At 36.5% G+C, this 18598-nt stretch overlaps 1 protein-coding gene across 1 annotated transcript in view; it reads left to right on the top strand.

The window, feature by feature from the left end:
- TECPR2 (tectonin beta-propeller repeat containing 2) overlaps positions 1-18598 on the top strand; it is a gene marked incomplete in the record, with an annotated part of 1535154 nt that overhangs the window by 1241488 nt on the left and 275068 nt on the right. The window contains 1 exon segment of the mRNA XM_044074534.1: positions 12981-13129. Within this exon segment, the coding sequence (XP_043930469.1) occupies positions 12981-13129 (149 nt within the window).

Below are 18598 nucleotides of genomic sequence, written 5' to 3'. Positions count from 1 at the left end.
GGTTCTATTATAGTATCATTAGTGGAGTAGATGGAGAGAGGAAGTGGGTTTGCTTTGGATTTCCTGTTGGAGAAGATCATTAACTTTGTTTTGTTTGGGTTTAGGATGAGTTGAAGTTCATTTAGGTAATTTTCAGTATCTAGAAATGATTTTTACAATTTATCCTGGAGTTCTTGGGGTGTGGGAGCAGAGCAAATAAGAATAGCATTGTCGGCATATTGAATGATAGAACCAGATTTAGTGGCAGTGTTTAGACTATTTGTGAATATAATAAGGAGAGGGCCAAGGATGGAACCCTGAGGAACCCCAACAGAGACCAGGAGGAGTGTGGAAAGTTTATTATCCTATTTAGTTGCCTGTTGTCAATTAGTAAGGTAGTTAAAGAACCAGTTGAGAGCTGTAGAGTTGAGGTTGAAAGAGTCTAGAGTATTATGGAGTAGTTTGTGGGATACCATATCAAAAGCTTTGGACATATCAAGAAATATAGTAGAGACTTAGTTGTCCATTGTTTTTGAGGAGGTTGATGCAGTTGGTGAAACTTGAGGGCTGTGGAGGTACTGTGCTTTGGATGGAAGCCGTTCTGTGAACTAGGGAAGAGGTTATTTGTAGTGAGGTGGTTTTAGGAGCTGCTTATGGGTACAGTTCTTTAAGACTTTGGCTAGGTGTGAGAGAATGGCAATGGGCCGATAATTAGAGAGATGTTTGGATGGACCTCCCTTGTGGAGGGGGATGATGTGGGATATTTTCCAGAGTATGGGGTCATATTGTTCTGGGATGGATTGATTGATTAGGATAGCTGTGGGATAGGTGATGGAGCTGGCAGCATTTTTTTAAGAAGTCACTAGGGAGTTAGTTGCTAGACAGGTAGGTTTTAGTTTTGATAGGAGTTTTTTGATACAAGAGGTTTATATGGATTTAAGAGAAGTAGTTTGGTTTAGAGTTGGTGGAGGTAGGCACAATAAGTGTCTGGTTAGATTTGTTGTTTAAATGTGAGGTGATAGCTCTGATGAAATGAGAGTTAAATTGGGATGCTAAGGATTCAGTACTATTTGATGTAGATGGTGCAGGGGTAGAGGTTTTGCCAGGGTTAAGGAGGTAGTAAATATTTTGCCCAAATTTTTGTGGGTTATTTGTGTTTTTGCTGACAGGCTAGAAAATAATAGTTTTTGTCAGATAATTGCTTCTTAGTTAGGTTTCTTAATTGTTTGTAAGAGGTGAGGTTTTCTGCGGTTTTGGAGGTTTGATAAGGAATCCAGGCTCTGTCCCTTTGGTTAATGAGAAATTTAGCATCTTTGGTTATCCAAGGTAGGCTTATGGCTTTGGAGCATATTTTTCTTGTTGGAGCAAGGTTAAGGATGTTTAGGAAGGTATCATTAAAATATTGTACAGCTCATTTTAGGTGGAGTGATTTTAGAGGTGACCAGTTGCAGTTTTGAAGTAGGGAATTTAAGATGGCAGGGGAAAAGTTTATTTTGTTGTGTATGTGTATGAAAATGACATTACAGGGGGAGGAAATGTTTCCTCAGTAGAAAGGTAGGGGAGTGATCACTGAGAGAATCAGGGAGGTACCCAGCATGGTGGGCAAGGTTGGGCTTATTGGTTAGTATCCAGTCTCGAATAGATTCTTTCTGAGTGTGTTTATCAATTTTAGTGCAGGAATTTATAGTTTGGGTGAAATTGAATAGACTGAAAAAATTGGAGGGGTTGTCAGATGTGCAGGATAGCCAGTTCAAGTTGAAATCGCCTAGCACTATAGTTTCTTGGTTGAAAGTAGAGGATGCCCAGTATAGAAGACTTTCAGTGGTAGGTAGATTATTTCCTGGTGGTAGCTGAACAGAAGTAAGCACAGTCCAGAAACAATCAGTAAAAAAAAGTCTTTAACAGAAAAGGCTTTGTACTGTTAATAGTAAGAAAGAGTACAAAATGATATCTGCAAATAAGGCTATTTTTTCTTAATTTCCATACCAGTTATATTCTTGAATTTGTGAGCCCCTTTTATCTTTGCCATTGGCTCCAAGTATAGAGCAAATAAAGGAGAAAGAGGACACCCCTGCCTAATTCCTCTGTTCAAATAGCTGATCAGAGAGGAAGTCTTCCACCTTAATTCTTGCTTTTAAACCTTCATGTATCTTCCTATTTAGCCCCATTCTGTATAAGGGAATGCAAATGATGCCGTTGCCCTAGTCATAAAATACCAGCTGACTCTATTGAATACCTTCTCTACATCAACACCCACCAACAGTAGTGATGCTTCATGCACTGTGCTTTCCTCTGTATTATAGTTGTTCTGATGTTGGCAGATGTTTGCCTATTCACCACAAAACATCGATAGATGTTTATCACTGTTGGCAAAACATTTGCCAGTTCTGTTATCTGGTATGCACATAAGCACTTTGTAGGTATGGTTCAAAATTGAAATTGGTCTATATGAAGCTGGGTGTGAAGAGTCTTTACCCTATTTGGGTAATGCAACTGCTACAGATTTATTCCAAGATGCTGGCACTGTCCTCCTTTTAAAATGTTTTTAAATAAAATCTTTCAGATCTGCATCACTTTTTCCCCTCCTAATTTCCATTTGGTATCAATCAGTAGTTGCTTAAAACAACCTGTCTAAACTCATGCATATTTTCTAAAAGTTCTCTTATTTTCCCCTTTATCACAGCAATTGCTTTTTCTCCTGTTCTTTAAAAGCCCTCTTCATCTGCAGTTCTTTGAAAACTCCTCTAAATAATTCATATTCTTTCCCATATCTCTTCCTATGTATACCAGATTTTTAAATACTGTTTTCATTTTATCCCCCCTCCCCAGCTATCCCTTCTAAAGAAGTATGGATCTTCCCAAATAAATCTTGAGACGTTCCTTACCTATTGCTTAAATTTCTGTCTTAAATAAGTAGGGTTGTGCCAATGTCTCATTTTTACTTTATTACCCTGCATGTTTATCTTAGTCTTTGTACGTGATCTGAAATAATTATTGAAGGTGTTTCAAAGTTTTCAGTTAAATACCTATGCTCCTGTGAAATATAATTCATATCCGGTGTAAGCTGGTTATTGTACCTTGGAGAGTAATATGCAAGTAATTTCTGGATTCCTGCTAATAGGTTCACATCTTTCATTCAAAGTATTCTGTCACACTTCAGAAATCTATCCTCTGTTATATTTTCCCGTCTAGGTGTTCCAGATATATATCCTCACTACAGACCTCTCAACCAATTGGACACATTTCAACAGAATCAGGGACAAGTCAAGAAAAAACCAGGGACACTTTTAAAATATTAGTGCTATTAACTTGAAACATTGACAGAATCAGAGCATATGAATTAATACACATTTTCTGAGGTAAAAGAAGTTTATAACTGTTAATTATTGTCATTATTCATTGTGTAATTCACCACCTTTCCTCCAAAAGTCACTAGTTTTAAAAGGGATTAAGAGGGACAGAGTTAAAATTTAAGTCAAAATCAGGGACGTCCCTGAAAATCAGGGGCAGTTGAGAGGTATGCCTCACTATTGCAGATCAGGTTCCCATCCTTGGCTAGAACATTTTCTGCTAAAAGTTGATTATCTCTCCCATAATTTTCTTAGGCTCCTTAATTGTACTTCTAAGTAGACTATATAAATACATGCCATTGTAATCCTCCTTCTTGTATTTCTTCTTCTCTTCTATCACTGTTGGTGCCCCTCTCACAAAAGAGTATTACTGCCAAACATTGTTTTACTTTGTCCCGGATACTCCACTGAATATTCATTCTGAAATCCTTTCTTATCCAAATTCACAAGTTCATTTTTATCCAAGTTTGTTGCCTATAACATTGCTATTTACATCCTCTTCTACTTTAATTCAGTACTGTTTGCTTCTTGTCCACTCCTACAATGCCAGTTACATTCCATGATATAATTGTTGAGGCAGTAATTCTTATAAGAAGCTAGTATTTTACATACGCTACATGACATTTTTTTAAGTACATGTTTCCAGCTTGCAACTTGCATGCATACAAGTATATGTTTAGCACGATGACCGTGTATACATTAGTGGCTTCTCATCTGTGTTCAAAACTGTCACATTTTCCCAAATTTTTATTTCAGTAAAAACACTCAAGATACTAAAAAAATATTTTCTTCCAAGATGGCTGCAGAACAGCTTAATTCTAGCTCTCCCAGTGGGAAAACAAACTTAGCAGAAAAAGCCAGTGAATTTATATTTCTGGGTAAATTTCAGTAATTGGCTAGTAAGTGCACTGCCTGGATGCTAGGAAGAAAGAAGTACAGAGGACCTTAAAATCAGCTACACAAGGTGAGGAAAAAACACTGACTGGGAAAAGTACTACAGCTGTTTAGGAAAAAGCAATACAAGTTCCAGATATGGCTTCCAGTAACCTAGAGGAAAGTATAAGACAGCTGCACATAGACCTGATTAAAATAAAAACACTGGAGTATATCAATTCAAACAACAAAAGGCTTGAAAAAATGGAAGAAGCTTTAAACAGATAATCAGATGAAGTGATAAATTGCAAAAGTCAGAGTTTGAAATGAAGAAAAGGTTGGCTGAATATGAAACTGCTCAAGAATAGATGTTTTAAAAAAATAATAAATTAGAGGGCAGAAGATGTAGGGAAAACTTGAGACTTTCTGCTGTACCAGAGAAGGTGGAAGGGGCAGACTGTATTAATTTTATGAAAGCACAAATAAGCAACTGGACTAGTATTCCACAGCAGGAGTTGTTAATTGAAAGGGCACATTTTGTGTATACTCCAAACCTGGCTATGAGAAAGCAGTCTAAGATCTTTAGTTGTAAAGATGCAATCCTACCAGCAGAAGGGGTTGATTCTGACAAAAAACTGAGGCAGAAAGACAAAGTACAAAAAATGGGAAACAGCAAAGTGTTTGTGGAGAATGATTACTCATTGTACACCAGACAGAAGAGAGTAAATTTATTCCAGTGTTCAGAAAATGTCGAAAAGTAGGCATGAGATTCAAACTGTCATACCCAGTTATATTCAAAATATTAATCCCTTAAGAGAGAGTCATTTTTTGATGAAGTATATGCTAAGGAGAAAAACAGAAGTTTGTCCAACAAAATGTGAGCTGTGAAACAGGAGATTCTGCTTCATTCGACAGGAGTAAAAGTAGTAACTTGGAAATTGACAAATGTGGGATTACAAAGCAGTAATTATATTTGTGAAATATGACAGAACAAGAAAATATGGAAATATTGGACTCTCTTGAACTTTGTTAAACTTGCAGTGGACTCTAAAGCATATTCCCTACTTCATGTCAGTAATGTTTGGCAAAATGCTTTGGAGAGGGGAAGAGCAGGGAGAAAGTAAACTGTAATTAAAATCATACTCTATAAATTCCAAAAAGCACTCGGATAGCCATTTCCACTGCAGACCACAGTGTTTATTCACATAGACACAGCACCAGCAACCACAATGTAAGGTTTAACGCCGACATACAACCAGTACGTTTTCATCAAAAAACTTCATCAGATAACTATGAATGTCGCATTGCTACCCTTGTATAACCTTGCCAATAACCTAATTAGTGCAATGAAACCTTTGTTGATTGACCTAATAGATGTAAAGTTAAAGTACACATTCTGCTAGTTTAAACTCGCACTGCACATGTTAAATTCCTAAACATTATGACCATAATTTGTTAAAACACCTATCAAAACATATTAAAACAATATAATATGTTCAATACAAATATTCCATACTAAAAAATGTATATAAAAAAATGTTGTAAATTAATACAAGTTAAAATGTGTATAAAGAATGCTTTCCTCTAGTGTTCAAAAGAAATATTGCACTTTAAAAACTAAACAGTTAACTCAAAAAGGGTTCATAGGTATAAAAATATTTTAAAAAAGTGTTTTAAAATGTTTAAAATAAGACAGTTGTCATACAATGAGGTAAAAAATGGTAAAAAAAAATAAAATAACAGTATACTACAATAATTATTCAAATGTCAGTACATTATAATTTAGCTGATCTTAATTTTAATATTGGGGCCAGGGAGACCATGTTATTCAGACCTGGCCATCTATTTGCTTACAACACCAGCTACCAGTATACCTCGATGTACTGTAATGTGGCCTCCCAAGGGCCACCCGTGATGTCAACCGGGACCTCATCTAAAACAAAGAATAAAAATGTGGCAGATTCACACGTCTGTGTGTGCTTACAAAGTGCATTTCTCAAATTACACTTCCTAATGTCGTAGATATGTTCATATATCCTTTTCTTCAAACATCTTTCCGTCTTGCCTACATAGAAAGCTTCACATTGCAAGCACACTGCAATATATACAAGCCCTTTTGTATCACAATTATGAAGCTAGGAACCACAGAGGACACAATCCAATAATCCAAGACACTTTTTATTAATTTAGCGCTTTCATCAAGGTAAAAGACTTGATCAGAATAGCCATGTTTGCTAAAACACATCTTTAAATAACCCACCCCCAACTCGCATTGGTTAAAAGAAAAACATCACTTCCTCCAAAAAATAAACAATAAGAAGAATTTTAAAATATTTTTAAAATATTTGATATACTGCTGATAAAAAATGCTTGCACATAACAAAAACAGCATAGATTGCACATTCCTGATTAAAAAAAAAATAATTGCACATTACAAAAACTGCATAGATTTCAGTTAAAGTACTGAACTAATAGAGACTGTCATTGAGTCCAGGAGCCTGACAGGCATTTGTTCTAATCTGCCACTTAAGATCCATGAACTCTAAAAATTCATGCAAGGGACCCCCCCGTGGACCCAAATCAACTTGGTCGATGATGAAAAATTTGAAAGTATGCAGTGGGTGAAGGCTGATTTGCCTGCACAGTGCATTGTTTTCATTTTTATGTTTAATATCATATGTATGCTGGTAAATTCTTTGTCTCAGTGCCCTGATTGTTTTTCCTACATAGCAGGCGTCGCAAGAGTCACATAAAGCGACATAAACACCTCCTTTGGACTAACAGTAATGTTTCCTACGTGTAGTGACGTACCCATAATGTTTTATTTTAATTTTGTTTGTGTCAGTCATATATGGGCACTGTGGGCACCTACCACATCTGTAACTGCCACCCTGATCTGTTTTTATGTTGCATCTTTCCAATAACCCTTTCATGGAAGTTTCCTTTTTATAGACAGTCTGCGGCCTCTTGCCCAGTTTATTATTGACATCAATGTCCAAACTAAAAATTGCCCAGAGCTTCACCACAATATCTTTGATGTTGTAAAAACTGACATTGAAAGGCAAAATAAGTGCCCTACTAAATATGTCAGATTTCTCCTTATGCGAAGGCCCACTCAACCCATGAAATAATAGAGGGCTAAAGTTACCAAGTTCTCTTGGTAATAACTTTGTCTGCTATACTGCTGATAATTAAGAGAGGGTATCCTGAAAACTTTAACATGTTCTTCAATACCCCACATTCTCTTAAAAAGTCATAAAGTTGTGAAACCATCCTGGCTAGTCTGACGTACTGCCCTTTGACCAGTGCCTTCTTTTGATGTACAGGGTGCCAACTAGAAAAGTGCAACCATGAGTTGGAATATGTTGGCATGTGAAATAAATGGGAGGTAAAACCCTTCATGACATAGTTCTTCTGCACAGCCACATCAAGATAGTTCAAAATATCCTAGTTTTTGTTCATAGTGAACCTCAAAAAATTGGTGGTCCCATTAATGAAGGTGTAAAACCTGTTCAGGTAGAAATTATTTTGTAACTGATAAAACCAGAAAAGGACAGTACACTGGTGTAGAACATTTTGAGAGAGTTTCAGGTCTTTTTGGGATACAAAATTAATGAAGCTAAAACAAAGGCAATAGCTGTAAATCATGTACCAACACAGGAATTGGTTCTGCAATGCACATATTTTTAGGTACATAATAAAATTAAGTATTTAGGAATATGGATTAAAACTGATTCTGGTGTGGCAGCTTTGGATATGTGGTAAGAGAATAAACAATTGTACAAGAACTAAGAAACTGGAGCTGTGTCATATGGATAATAAGATACAAGTAGTTTACAATGTTTTTAGTCCCTTTACACAGGTCAGGCATATTTTTATCAACCAGAGAAGTTGTGAATAGCAATTAATAAAGAGCTGAAGCATTTTATCTGGGATGGGAAGACAGCGAGAGTCAAGTGAGGTAAGCCGATTCGTCCAGTAGAACAAGGCAGTTTACGATTACCCAATTTGAAGAGGTATTTCAGAGTTACACAGTTAAGGATCCTATACAGGGCACAAGCAGAAACCTATAATTCAAAGCGGAAAGTGGTGATGATGAAACTGGGGGGGGGTCAAAAAAGGAGGAGAGATTAGGAGTTTGGGTGCAGACCTTTAAGGAGGGTAACAATAATCATACAAAATATTATATTCAAAAAGTGGCAGAAAGTATCCTAAGAACTAGGCCAACACGGGAATGGACAAAGGAAATCCTGTCAATAGGGTTGACTGCAATTAGGGGTACAGACAGTAGGTAAGAGGGGGCTGGAATTTATTGTTGAAAATTGGTAAAGGAACCAGGGTATTGGGAGCAAATAACTAGAGAGGGAAAGATAATAAAATGGGAAGGCTCCAAGAACTTATTTGGACTGCAAGCTAGAGATTGCCTTCCATATCAAGTATAGACAAAGAGAAAGAAATAGGGGGGTCCTAAATGGACCGCCAGCACTGGTAGAGTTTGTTCTAGAATCTAGAACCGAAGCTGCTGTTAAAAAAAAGAATAATTAGTAGCCCATATAAAATATTGCATGGTAACTATAAGAATCCATCGGAGAAGGTTAGAAATGATTGATAAGAGAGATTGGATAAGAAATTCACAAAGAAACAGGGGGGTATATGTTCGTCTCCCAAATATGCAACAAAATCTAGGATTTTTGCTTGAAAATGTGTACATGGATATTTTTATACCCCAAGTAGACTCCAGAGAATTTTTCCTCTGGTAGACTGAAAATGTTGGAGGTCTGATGGCAAAGAAAGAGTTAATTTGGAACATCTTTTTAGGAGTGCAATGAGTTGGCAGACTTTAAAGATTCCCTGCAGACAACTCTATCAGAGATACTGGGTGAGAAAATTGGTGTAACTACAGAATTAATTTCTGAGCTGTGATACAACATCGGAATTGCCTAGACATAGTAAGGCATTGTGAGTCTAATTATGGTAACTGCCAAAAAAACAAGTACTAGAAAATGGAAATCAGAGTGTAAACCAACTGTACTAGAAGCAGTGAACATGGTAAGAGAGATAAAACACCTAACACTGGGATATTTAGAAAAGGGTAGGCGCAAATACATAGGAAAATATGGGAATTGTGGCAACAATACATACAGGGAAGAATGAGGTTTGAAAGAAGGCATAATGTCTGACTGATAATTGGATAGATTATAAGTGATATATGTTTGCAACTAAAATTGTCAGTATGGTTTGTGATATAAAATGCTTGCAACTAAGATTCAGTATGATTTGATTTCATTTATTTAAATGTATGATTGCCTGTGCCATAAATAATAATTTAATAAAGATGTTTCTTGTATAAAAAAAAGTACATTTTCATTATTAACTGCCCCAGCCCCTTTAACTCACAGCAAACACATAAAGCTGTATGAACATCCCAAAAAGAGAAGTTATCCATCCTTGAAGGGGCAGTTGTCCCAGATAGACAGCTTCACCCATAGGTTTTACCTATTCTAAAGTTAGAGCCTCTATTCCTTTTGCACTGATAACATGCATTTTTCCTATCTCTGTTTCTTTTCCAGATGTGAAGAACATTTTAGAGGCTTTCATTTAACTGATTTTGAACTTTTAAGTGCACTGGCTGTCTTTAATGAATAAACTAAATTGTGCTTCTTTGTTTTATACTGAAGCACTAAATGTTGCTAGGACTTCATCTGCTTATAAAAGTATTCCATTCAGTGTGTTGGACTTCATTTATTTTCACTAAACTGCTTACTAGTTCTCATGCAAATGCCAGGCAATTCATGGTTCAGTCATTTCCTGATTGATTGCTTGCACCTGTAAACACTCAGTCTCCAGCTGCATAGATTTGCTTTTGGAGAGGAAAAAACAGCTAATAGTTTTTCAAATGCATGACATAGCTCTTCTCAAGTGTTGGGAAACTGTCTTTTTACATGATTTTCATTCTCTAGTTTGTTTGTTTAGAAAAAAACAATTCCTTTTATCTGCATTACAAAACCGGAACCTAAGTCTACGCCTCCACCTCTATAAAGCCTGGGGAAGCCACCACACTTTAATACGCACATATGGTCAGTATACTTCAACATCATGCCTCCATCAGCCCAAGATCACACCGTTGTGCTACTTACTTCCAAATTTGTCTTCCTACAGTATAATCTCCAGATACATTATAGTCAAGAAAAACTACTTTCTTATGTTAAGATCACTATACTAAACAGCAGTCACTAATAACGCTTATCCTCCTCATATTTAAAATAACACTTTTTACTGTACAGAACTGCTTTACAATGTAACATGCAATTTTCTTCATTAAATTTATTAGACACAAATTACTAAGAAAAAAACTTGGTTAACAGCTTCATTCCCTTTATTATCACTCTATAGCATAATAACAGAACGGTAATCATGCTTTAGAGTCTCCTCCCACCAGTTTAACACCATCCACAAACTTCCAGTTCTTGGAGAAGTACATTAATCATGTCTAAACGGCATCTTATGGAGGTGACATTTTACAGTTCTTTGATTTCCTACTTTCAAATGATTGCTGGTTGCCTTTCTCCTCTTCTCATCCACCCAACACTGGTCTCTGGTTCAAGTACAAGGTACCCCTGATTATTATAGTCAGCTCCTGGGCTTTTTTTCTGTCTCACAATCATTTCCTGTGGAGCAATGGAAAAGGCTTTGCTGATAAGTTCTGTCTGTGGGATTTACTGTTGTCAGAGGAATGAGAAGCCAAGTTTCCCTTCAGCTTGCCTACTGACACTTTGCTGGATAAACTTTTTTCTTTCTGCATCTAAAAATGTCTTTGATCATCCAGGAAAAAAATATTCTATAAACAGCTGGGTGTATCAACTTGAATCTCATGCCCACCTATTTACATATTCTGTTTGTATGGATACATGGTGTGTAATCATTTTCTACAAACACACTGGTGTCCCCATTTCTTAACACTTCTCCCACAATTTTGCCAATAGCAGCTATTTTCTGTTAGTAATATTGCATATTTGCTACTATAGGCCTTGGCTTCCTTCTCATGGCCAAAGTTGGAGCATATACTTGGTGTGCCCTTTCAATTTACAAATCCAGCTGTAGAATGTTAGTCCAGCTGTGCATTCATAAAATTAATACAGCATATTCATACTGGTTTTTCTTGCATACCAAAAATCTCAGGTTTTCTGTGTACTGGGTCTTCCAACTCTGTTTTTGAAGTAGTTCATTAGAAGTCTCACATTCAGCCAGTCTTTTCTTCATTTCAACCTCTGATTTCTACAGTTTTGTTAGCTTATCTGAGTAATTACTTAAATCTTCTTCTGTTCTTTTTATCTTTTTATCATGTGTATATATATATATATTTTTACAGCTTCTCGCTTATTTTAAACACATCTGAATGCATTTGATTTATTTTTTCCTCTAGATAGAAGACGTGTGTAGGACTCTGAAATGTGTAAGATTTCTTGTACCGTGGGGATAAGGAACATGTTTTTGTAACACATTTCACAACTAATCACAAAAACTGTAGAAGAAAGATTGTCACCTCCTGTATATTGCCTTCATACCCACACATACACTCTTTCATATATGTTTACATATACACACACACTTATACGAATGTAGGCACATGCGTGTGTGTATGTGTGATATATATATATATATATGTGTGTGTGTGTATCTTTATGCGCACACGTGTGTGTGTGTGTGTGTGTGTGTGTGTGTGTGTGTGTGTATATGTATACACACACACTGACTGATCTTGCAGTTACACTGAATGTTCTTTGTAAACTTTTAGATACTTCCTGTATTGAAATATGCAACAAAATCAAGAAGATTTAGGATTTTTGCATGGAAATGTTTACATAGATATTTTATACCCCAAGTAGACTCCAGAGAATTTTTTCTCAGGCAGACATCAAATGTTGAAGATGTGAAGAAAGAGGTAATTAGGAACATATTTTCTGAGAATGCGGTGAGTTGGTGGACTTTAAGGATTCCCTGTGGGATGCTTTGTCAGAGATGCTAGGTGGGCAGATTGGTGTGATGAGGGAAACGATTTTTCTGAGCAATGATACAGAACCGAAATTGCCTAGAAATGGTAAGTCCTTGCTGTGTGTAATTATGGTAGGTGTCAAAAAAGCAATTACTAGAAAATGGAAATCAAAGTCTAAACCATCTTATACTAGAAGTAGTGACTATATTAATAGAGATAAAAGAACTGGAACTGAGATCTTTAGAAAAGGGTAGGAGCAAACTACACAGGAAAAATGGGTATTGTGGGAACAAAACACATGGGAGGAATGAGGTTTAAAAGAAAGCAGAACTTAAGTTGTATAATGTTTGACTGAAATGATTGGGTAGATTATAAGTGATGTATAATATTTGCAACTGGGAGTGTGTCAGTATGGGTTGTGATATAAAATGCTTGCAACTAAGATTGTGTTTCAGTGTGGTTTTCCATTTATATAAATGTATGATTTCCTGTGTCATAAGTGATGGTTTAATAATGATGTTTCTTAAGGAAAAAAAAGTGTAGGAAGTGAATAATTTATGTAATGTTGATTAAGGGATATGATATATAGCAGTGTATGTGAAGTATAATATTTGTAAACGTGAACTTGTCAATATAATTTGATTACTTTTATATAAATGTAAATTTGCCTATGTCACAACTGATAATTCAATAAAGTTGTTTAAAAAAATATGAGCTTATAGTATCATACGTAATGTAGCTCATGCTGCATTCTTATTTCACCTTTTTTGTTTTTTTACTTCCAGGTGCAGTAACTCTGGTCAGTTTATCGTGTGGGAGTGAGCACATATGGGCATGTGACACAAATGGGCTGGTTTATTTCCGTGTTGGGACTCAGCCTCTTAACCCAAGCATGATGTTACCTGCATGGATAACCATTGAGCCTCCTGAATTGGTAATATGCTTTCCATTTAATCCTCATTTGTAAATTAAGTATGATTAAATGCACTGGTTTTGCGCCTAGAACTATAGAAATAATTAAGTAACAGGAATTCCTAAGTTTGAAACTAAGTTCACTTTGAAATACAGTGTTATAAACCCTTACTATAAAGCTGATTTTTTAATATTTCTGATTTTTAGTATTTGTGTGCGTGTGTTCAGGAGTTAGATTGTTACATTTTTCCCTAAAGTCCAGTGCTTTGAAGCTCACAGGGTTCTTGATTGGCTGATTGGTTTGTTTGAAACTTCATTTATAAATGAATTTGGAACTGCATTGTTTTATAATTTTAAAGGCTGTTTACCAATCTACCAAAGAGTTCTGTGGTGGAACAAATCCTGTGCTTGTGGTTGAAGCAGTAGTTGTCTGACTTGCTTTTACTAAGACATTTTAAAATATGCCTACAATTTCTTTGGGGGGGCAATGCTTAAACGCACTTTTTCAAGAATGCACAATGATAACAGACTTTCAAAAATGTGCTCAGTCCAACATGCTCCACTTGTCTCCACTAGTTTTGTACAAGTTTCAACTTTAAGATTTCATCAGCATGAGAGATGTGTGCTGTACTGATGAGGCCATAGTAAGATTAAGTGACTCCCAAGCTACTAGAGTGTGGCTTGTTGGCATGGCTTGGCTTGAATGCATGTGAAACACTTTTGTCTCTGTGTTCTTGAGCCAGTGTGCATAAACTTTCCCACTCCAAGAACATTTGCATATCACCCACAGTGCTTTGCTAAATTAGGTTTGCAACTATCTATGTTCATATCTTATATTTTGCAGATTTCCTTTTGGCCAGGTGGTTACATGCATTTGTTATGTGATCTTTGCTGGGATTTAGAGGCAAATAGCTAGCCCATAGCAGCGCACTAATTAGTAGGTGCACAAAGGGTGTTAGAAATACAAAGACTGTGCAAAATGCGTTTTCTTCTTACTCATGAGAAAAGTCTGCAAAGTGAACTCTCAAATAGTATACACCTACACAGCACGTGTGAATCCCAGCTTATTATGTGATGTCTACCCATGAGGTTAATGCATCGTTTTTTTTTTTTGTTAAGCTGTTTCAGCACATAAATTAGTTCACTTTTGCCAGCCGATGAGGGTTATAATAAGTAAGACAGTGTACAAAGCTAGTGGAATCTGGCTTGTTGGTTTGATGTTATTTATAAAAAGTCTAAAATATGTACCCTCTGTAGTAGAATCTGGCTTCCTGGGTTGACTGAATCTTTAAATACGTGTGTATGCGTGTGTGTGTTTATACATTCTTTACCTAGTGCATGGAAATGTATTTTGAATCATTTGCACATCTCCCACGATGTCTTTACAATGAAGGTTTGTTCATATCTCTGTAGAGATTTTTTGTGCTTTGCCATTATCTGTCTAACCTGGTCTCCCCTGCATCTACTGTTGAACTTGTATCTTTAAGAAACAGATGCACATGTGTAAATGTTTCATAAGATGACTGTTCTTCAGTCTGCTCAGTTTTGTAGTTATTACTGTGCTTAAAAAGAGAAGCATTCCGTTCCATATCACAGTGTGTATTTCTGTATGTGAGGCTAGATGTGTTTGGTGACTGTCCTCTGTTGGATTATGGTATTACATTACTTTCCTTTGCTACTGTTTGAGTTTACATTGTTGATAATGTAGTGTCAGCAGTTTTGGGTGTTGTACTGAGGTGAAATTTAGATTATCTTTATTAGAATGTCATGTCAGTTGGTTCTTCCTCGGTCTTCCTGTCATGCATAGGGGTGAGATAAAAGAACAGCAGACTCTTCTGTCCAAGATCGAAGAAGTTTATGTTGTCCCATTTTGTTTACACTTAGTCATGCATCTCTAAGTGAATTTCTTGTAATGTCAACAGCGTATTGCATAAACTGTGGAAATCTGAATGACTTATGTGAATGGTGTGAATAACATAAGCCTACTCAGACTAAACTGAGTAGGACAGCTTTTTAGTTTTGAGATTTTTTTTTCTTTTATCCAAGTTTGTGTAATCTTGTGGATAATATATTTAGCAACAGGGGGGGTTGGATCAAAGAACTCTTTTTGGGGGATGGAGCCCAATGCAGTAAAGCTGATCAACCTTTACTCTTTAGCACGGATATAAATAGGAATAGGGGACGCAGGAGGATAGATTTAGAGGAGAGAGACGCCCTATGCTGTGGAAAAAAATCCCGGTTCATGTGAGGCAGAGCACTCCTCGCTGACTGTTCAAGAGAGAAATCTAGGACCTGTGAGATCGAGATGAGGTTTACCCCTGATCATCTCTGTGTCACTGCTGGGACAGAGGCAACAAAAAAATGGGCACAGTATTTTTTCATATATAAGTGGTATGTGAAGCCACAAAAATTTGGGCTAGGCTTATAAATGCCTTAGGGCAGATAGCCTAGTATAAACCTATGAACCTATGATTATTTAATTTTTTTGTGCTTGTCGTAGTGTTTTGCTTTTTTCAGTTCTTGGAATTTTTTGTATTTATTTATGATATTTTGATTCCATACATAATTGATATTCTTTTATGAACCTACTCCTGACACAGATCCTTGAGGGATTTACAGACTAGAGGACCAAGTAGAGAAAGTGGTCTTGATGACCAGTGTATTGGCAGTAAAAAAAAATAAACGTGAAAAAATGGAGTAAGCTGACTCTCTTCTTTGCAGTGCATCAGCCTACTGTCCTGGGCTTGAGAAGGAGATCATCTTCACTATAGGGAAGCCCACAGAATGGCTAGAATTCCGAAAGGAGAGAGAAATGTCAGGTTTCCATGAATAAGGAATGTTGTTGCAGTAATGATCCTGTTAATTGAATGTATACTTTTATGGATTTGTGCAGCCATCCTGGATTTTACATTGACAGGGCCAAATGATTCAGGTGCTCAATTACCCCCCTCCCCCTCAAAAAAAAAAAAAAGGCTGTAAAGTTTCTAAAATAAATGCTTAAGTTACTGCAAATAAGTTTATTGTGAAAAATATGTTTTAAAGAAAAAGTCCCCTCAGCCAACACAGTGACTACCTTTCAGGCATATTTCCTCATTGCAGACTTAGATTCTGTTTGTATTACAACTTCAAAAGGTTTTATAGTTTGGTGTTGACTGTTCAGGCACGTTGAGGCTGCGAGTCCTGTTGGAACCTGTAGGTGCCCATGTAGTTATACATTTTCTTCTTAAAGGTATAAAATTATGAACAGTGTTTCATTGAGATAGGAGTTTATTCCACAGGTATACAAGTCTTTCAGGTATGAAGTTGTCATGTTTCCTGATATGGTTATTTTTACTGTGGCTAAGTGTCCTGTTGCATTCAAGTCACCTGTGGGCTGTTCTATGTAAAAGGTGTCTGATGGTTGAGTCCTTTAATGCTGTACAAATTGGGTACAGGTTACCTGTAGGAAGATAGAGATGCACACTTCACTGAAAACTTTTGCAGTGTATTATAAGCTGGATGTGATCTGTAGATCTAGGCCTTCCATTGGAGGAACAGGAATCAGAGATATGCTGCCATGAAGGAGACCACCCAAGAGGGACAAGCTTTTAACTCTGATTTTGTTGACGGAGATGGATCTCATCATACAATATGTGCAAGCTATGCACTTACCATGATGACGGTGCTGAATGAAGATGACCTGATTTGTCATAACAAATGTACAAACTCACCTCCCCCATGCCTTCTTGATGACATGCTTTAATGATTATTTTGGTTTCATGCTCTTGCTTTGCACAGCTTGAGCTCTGCTCAAGAAGGTCTGTTTACACAATGTTATAGGTAAAAGGGCAGAAGTTAATTGAGCTGCCTAATTGTATTAATGCAACTGCTGAAGAATATACATCTGATCATCTTGATTGGTTCTTATGAGTACATGTAGTTCTGTTATCATGACATGTCACATATTGGAGAAAAGTGAAGAGGTGTAGAGTTGAAGCTGGACACTGGTCAGAGTAGTGGGCATGAAAGGCAGCTGGTATGCAGACTGTTTTAAGATAGATTTACAGCACTGCTTTCTCTGAGAGAAGATGCTGCAGCCCCTTGAATTCATTGCTGAATATGGTGTTAAAGTATATATCAAGGCTAGGAGTTCAGGATTTCCGTAGAACCAAGGGTACATGATGGGTAGTTGTATAGGAGACACTTGCAAAACATGCACTGAGTGAACAATAATGCATCTTCTCTTAGAATCATCTTTATTTTATTCAGTCTGTAGAGAGGTGTTTCTGGAAGTATATCTTAAGTGGGTGTAAATATCACTTGTCACTTTTAATGTTAATAACAGGTTGGGGCTTAGTTATGGAAAAGAGGGAGTTATTAAAATATAAATGGAGCTTATTTTATAAGAAACCCTTTTCTGTTTCTTAATGCATCACCCTGTAGTGAATAATTTGATATTCAGAAATAGATTTATCTGCTGTTTTTGTACTCGCTTTTATGTGAAGGGAAAGGTGCATTATAGAACAGATAATTTCTGTTACACTTCACTAGTGATACTGCAGCCCTGATGTGATGTTGCATCTAATTATAACACATGTATAGATAAGAGTATAGGCAAAGAGAAAGAAATAGTGGGCTCCTAAGTAAAAGACCACCACTGGTCGAGTTTTTAACAGAATCTAGAACAGAAGCTGCCATTAAAAAATTAATTATTAGTAAAGCATATAAAATATTGCATGATAATTGTAAGACTCAATCAGAGGAGCTTAGAAAGGATTGGGAAGAGAGACTGGATAAGAAATTCGCAAAGAAACAATGGGGGGGATATATGTATATCTTCCAAATATGCAACAAAGTCTAGAAGATTTAGGATATTTGCCTGGAAGTGTTTACATAGGTATTTTATACCCCAAGTAGACTCCAAATAATTTTTCCTCAGGTGGATAGCAAATGTTGGAGGTGTGACGGGCAAGAAAGAGGTAGCTGGGAACATATTTTTTGGAAGTGTGATGAGCTGGCAGACTTTTGGGATTCCTTGCAGACCCCTCTGTCAGAGATGCTGGGTGAGCAGATTGGACTGACTGGGGAGATGATTTTCTTGAGTTATGCTACAGAATCAGAATTGCCTAAACGTAGTAAAGCCTTGCTGAGTCTAATTATGATGGCTGGCAAAAAAGCAGTTACTAGAAAATGGAAATCAAAGTCTAGTCTAGACCAACTTTACTAGAAGTAGAGAATATAGTAATGGAGATAAAACAACTGGAACTGGGATCTTTAGAAAAGGGAAGGAGCAAACTACATAGGAATAAATGGGAATTGTGGGAACAATAAATGCAGAGCAGGAACGAGGTTTAAAAAGGCAGGATTTGAATGAACTATATAATGCTTAACTGACAATGACTGGATGGCTTATAAGTGATGTATAAAGTTTACAACTACAGTTGTTTGAATGGTGTCTGTGATGTAAACTGTTTTTAACTAAATTGATATTTTGTATGTTTTTCATTTGTAT

Source organism: Protopterus annectens, chromosome 6.part0 (assembly GCF_019279795.1).
Source record: "Protopterus annectens isolate FY-2018-M chromosome 6.part0, PAN1.0, whole genome shotgun sequence".
Taxonomy (NCBI): Eukaryota; Metazoa; Chordata; order Ceratodontiformes; family Protopteridae; genus Protopterus; species Protopterus annectens.
The sequence above is the reverse complement of the archived record's forward strand: the minus strand, read 5'-3'. Positions and strand labels throughout refer to the sequence as shown.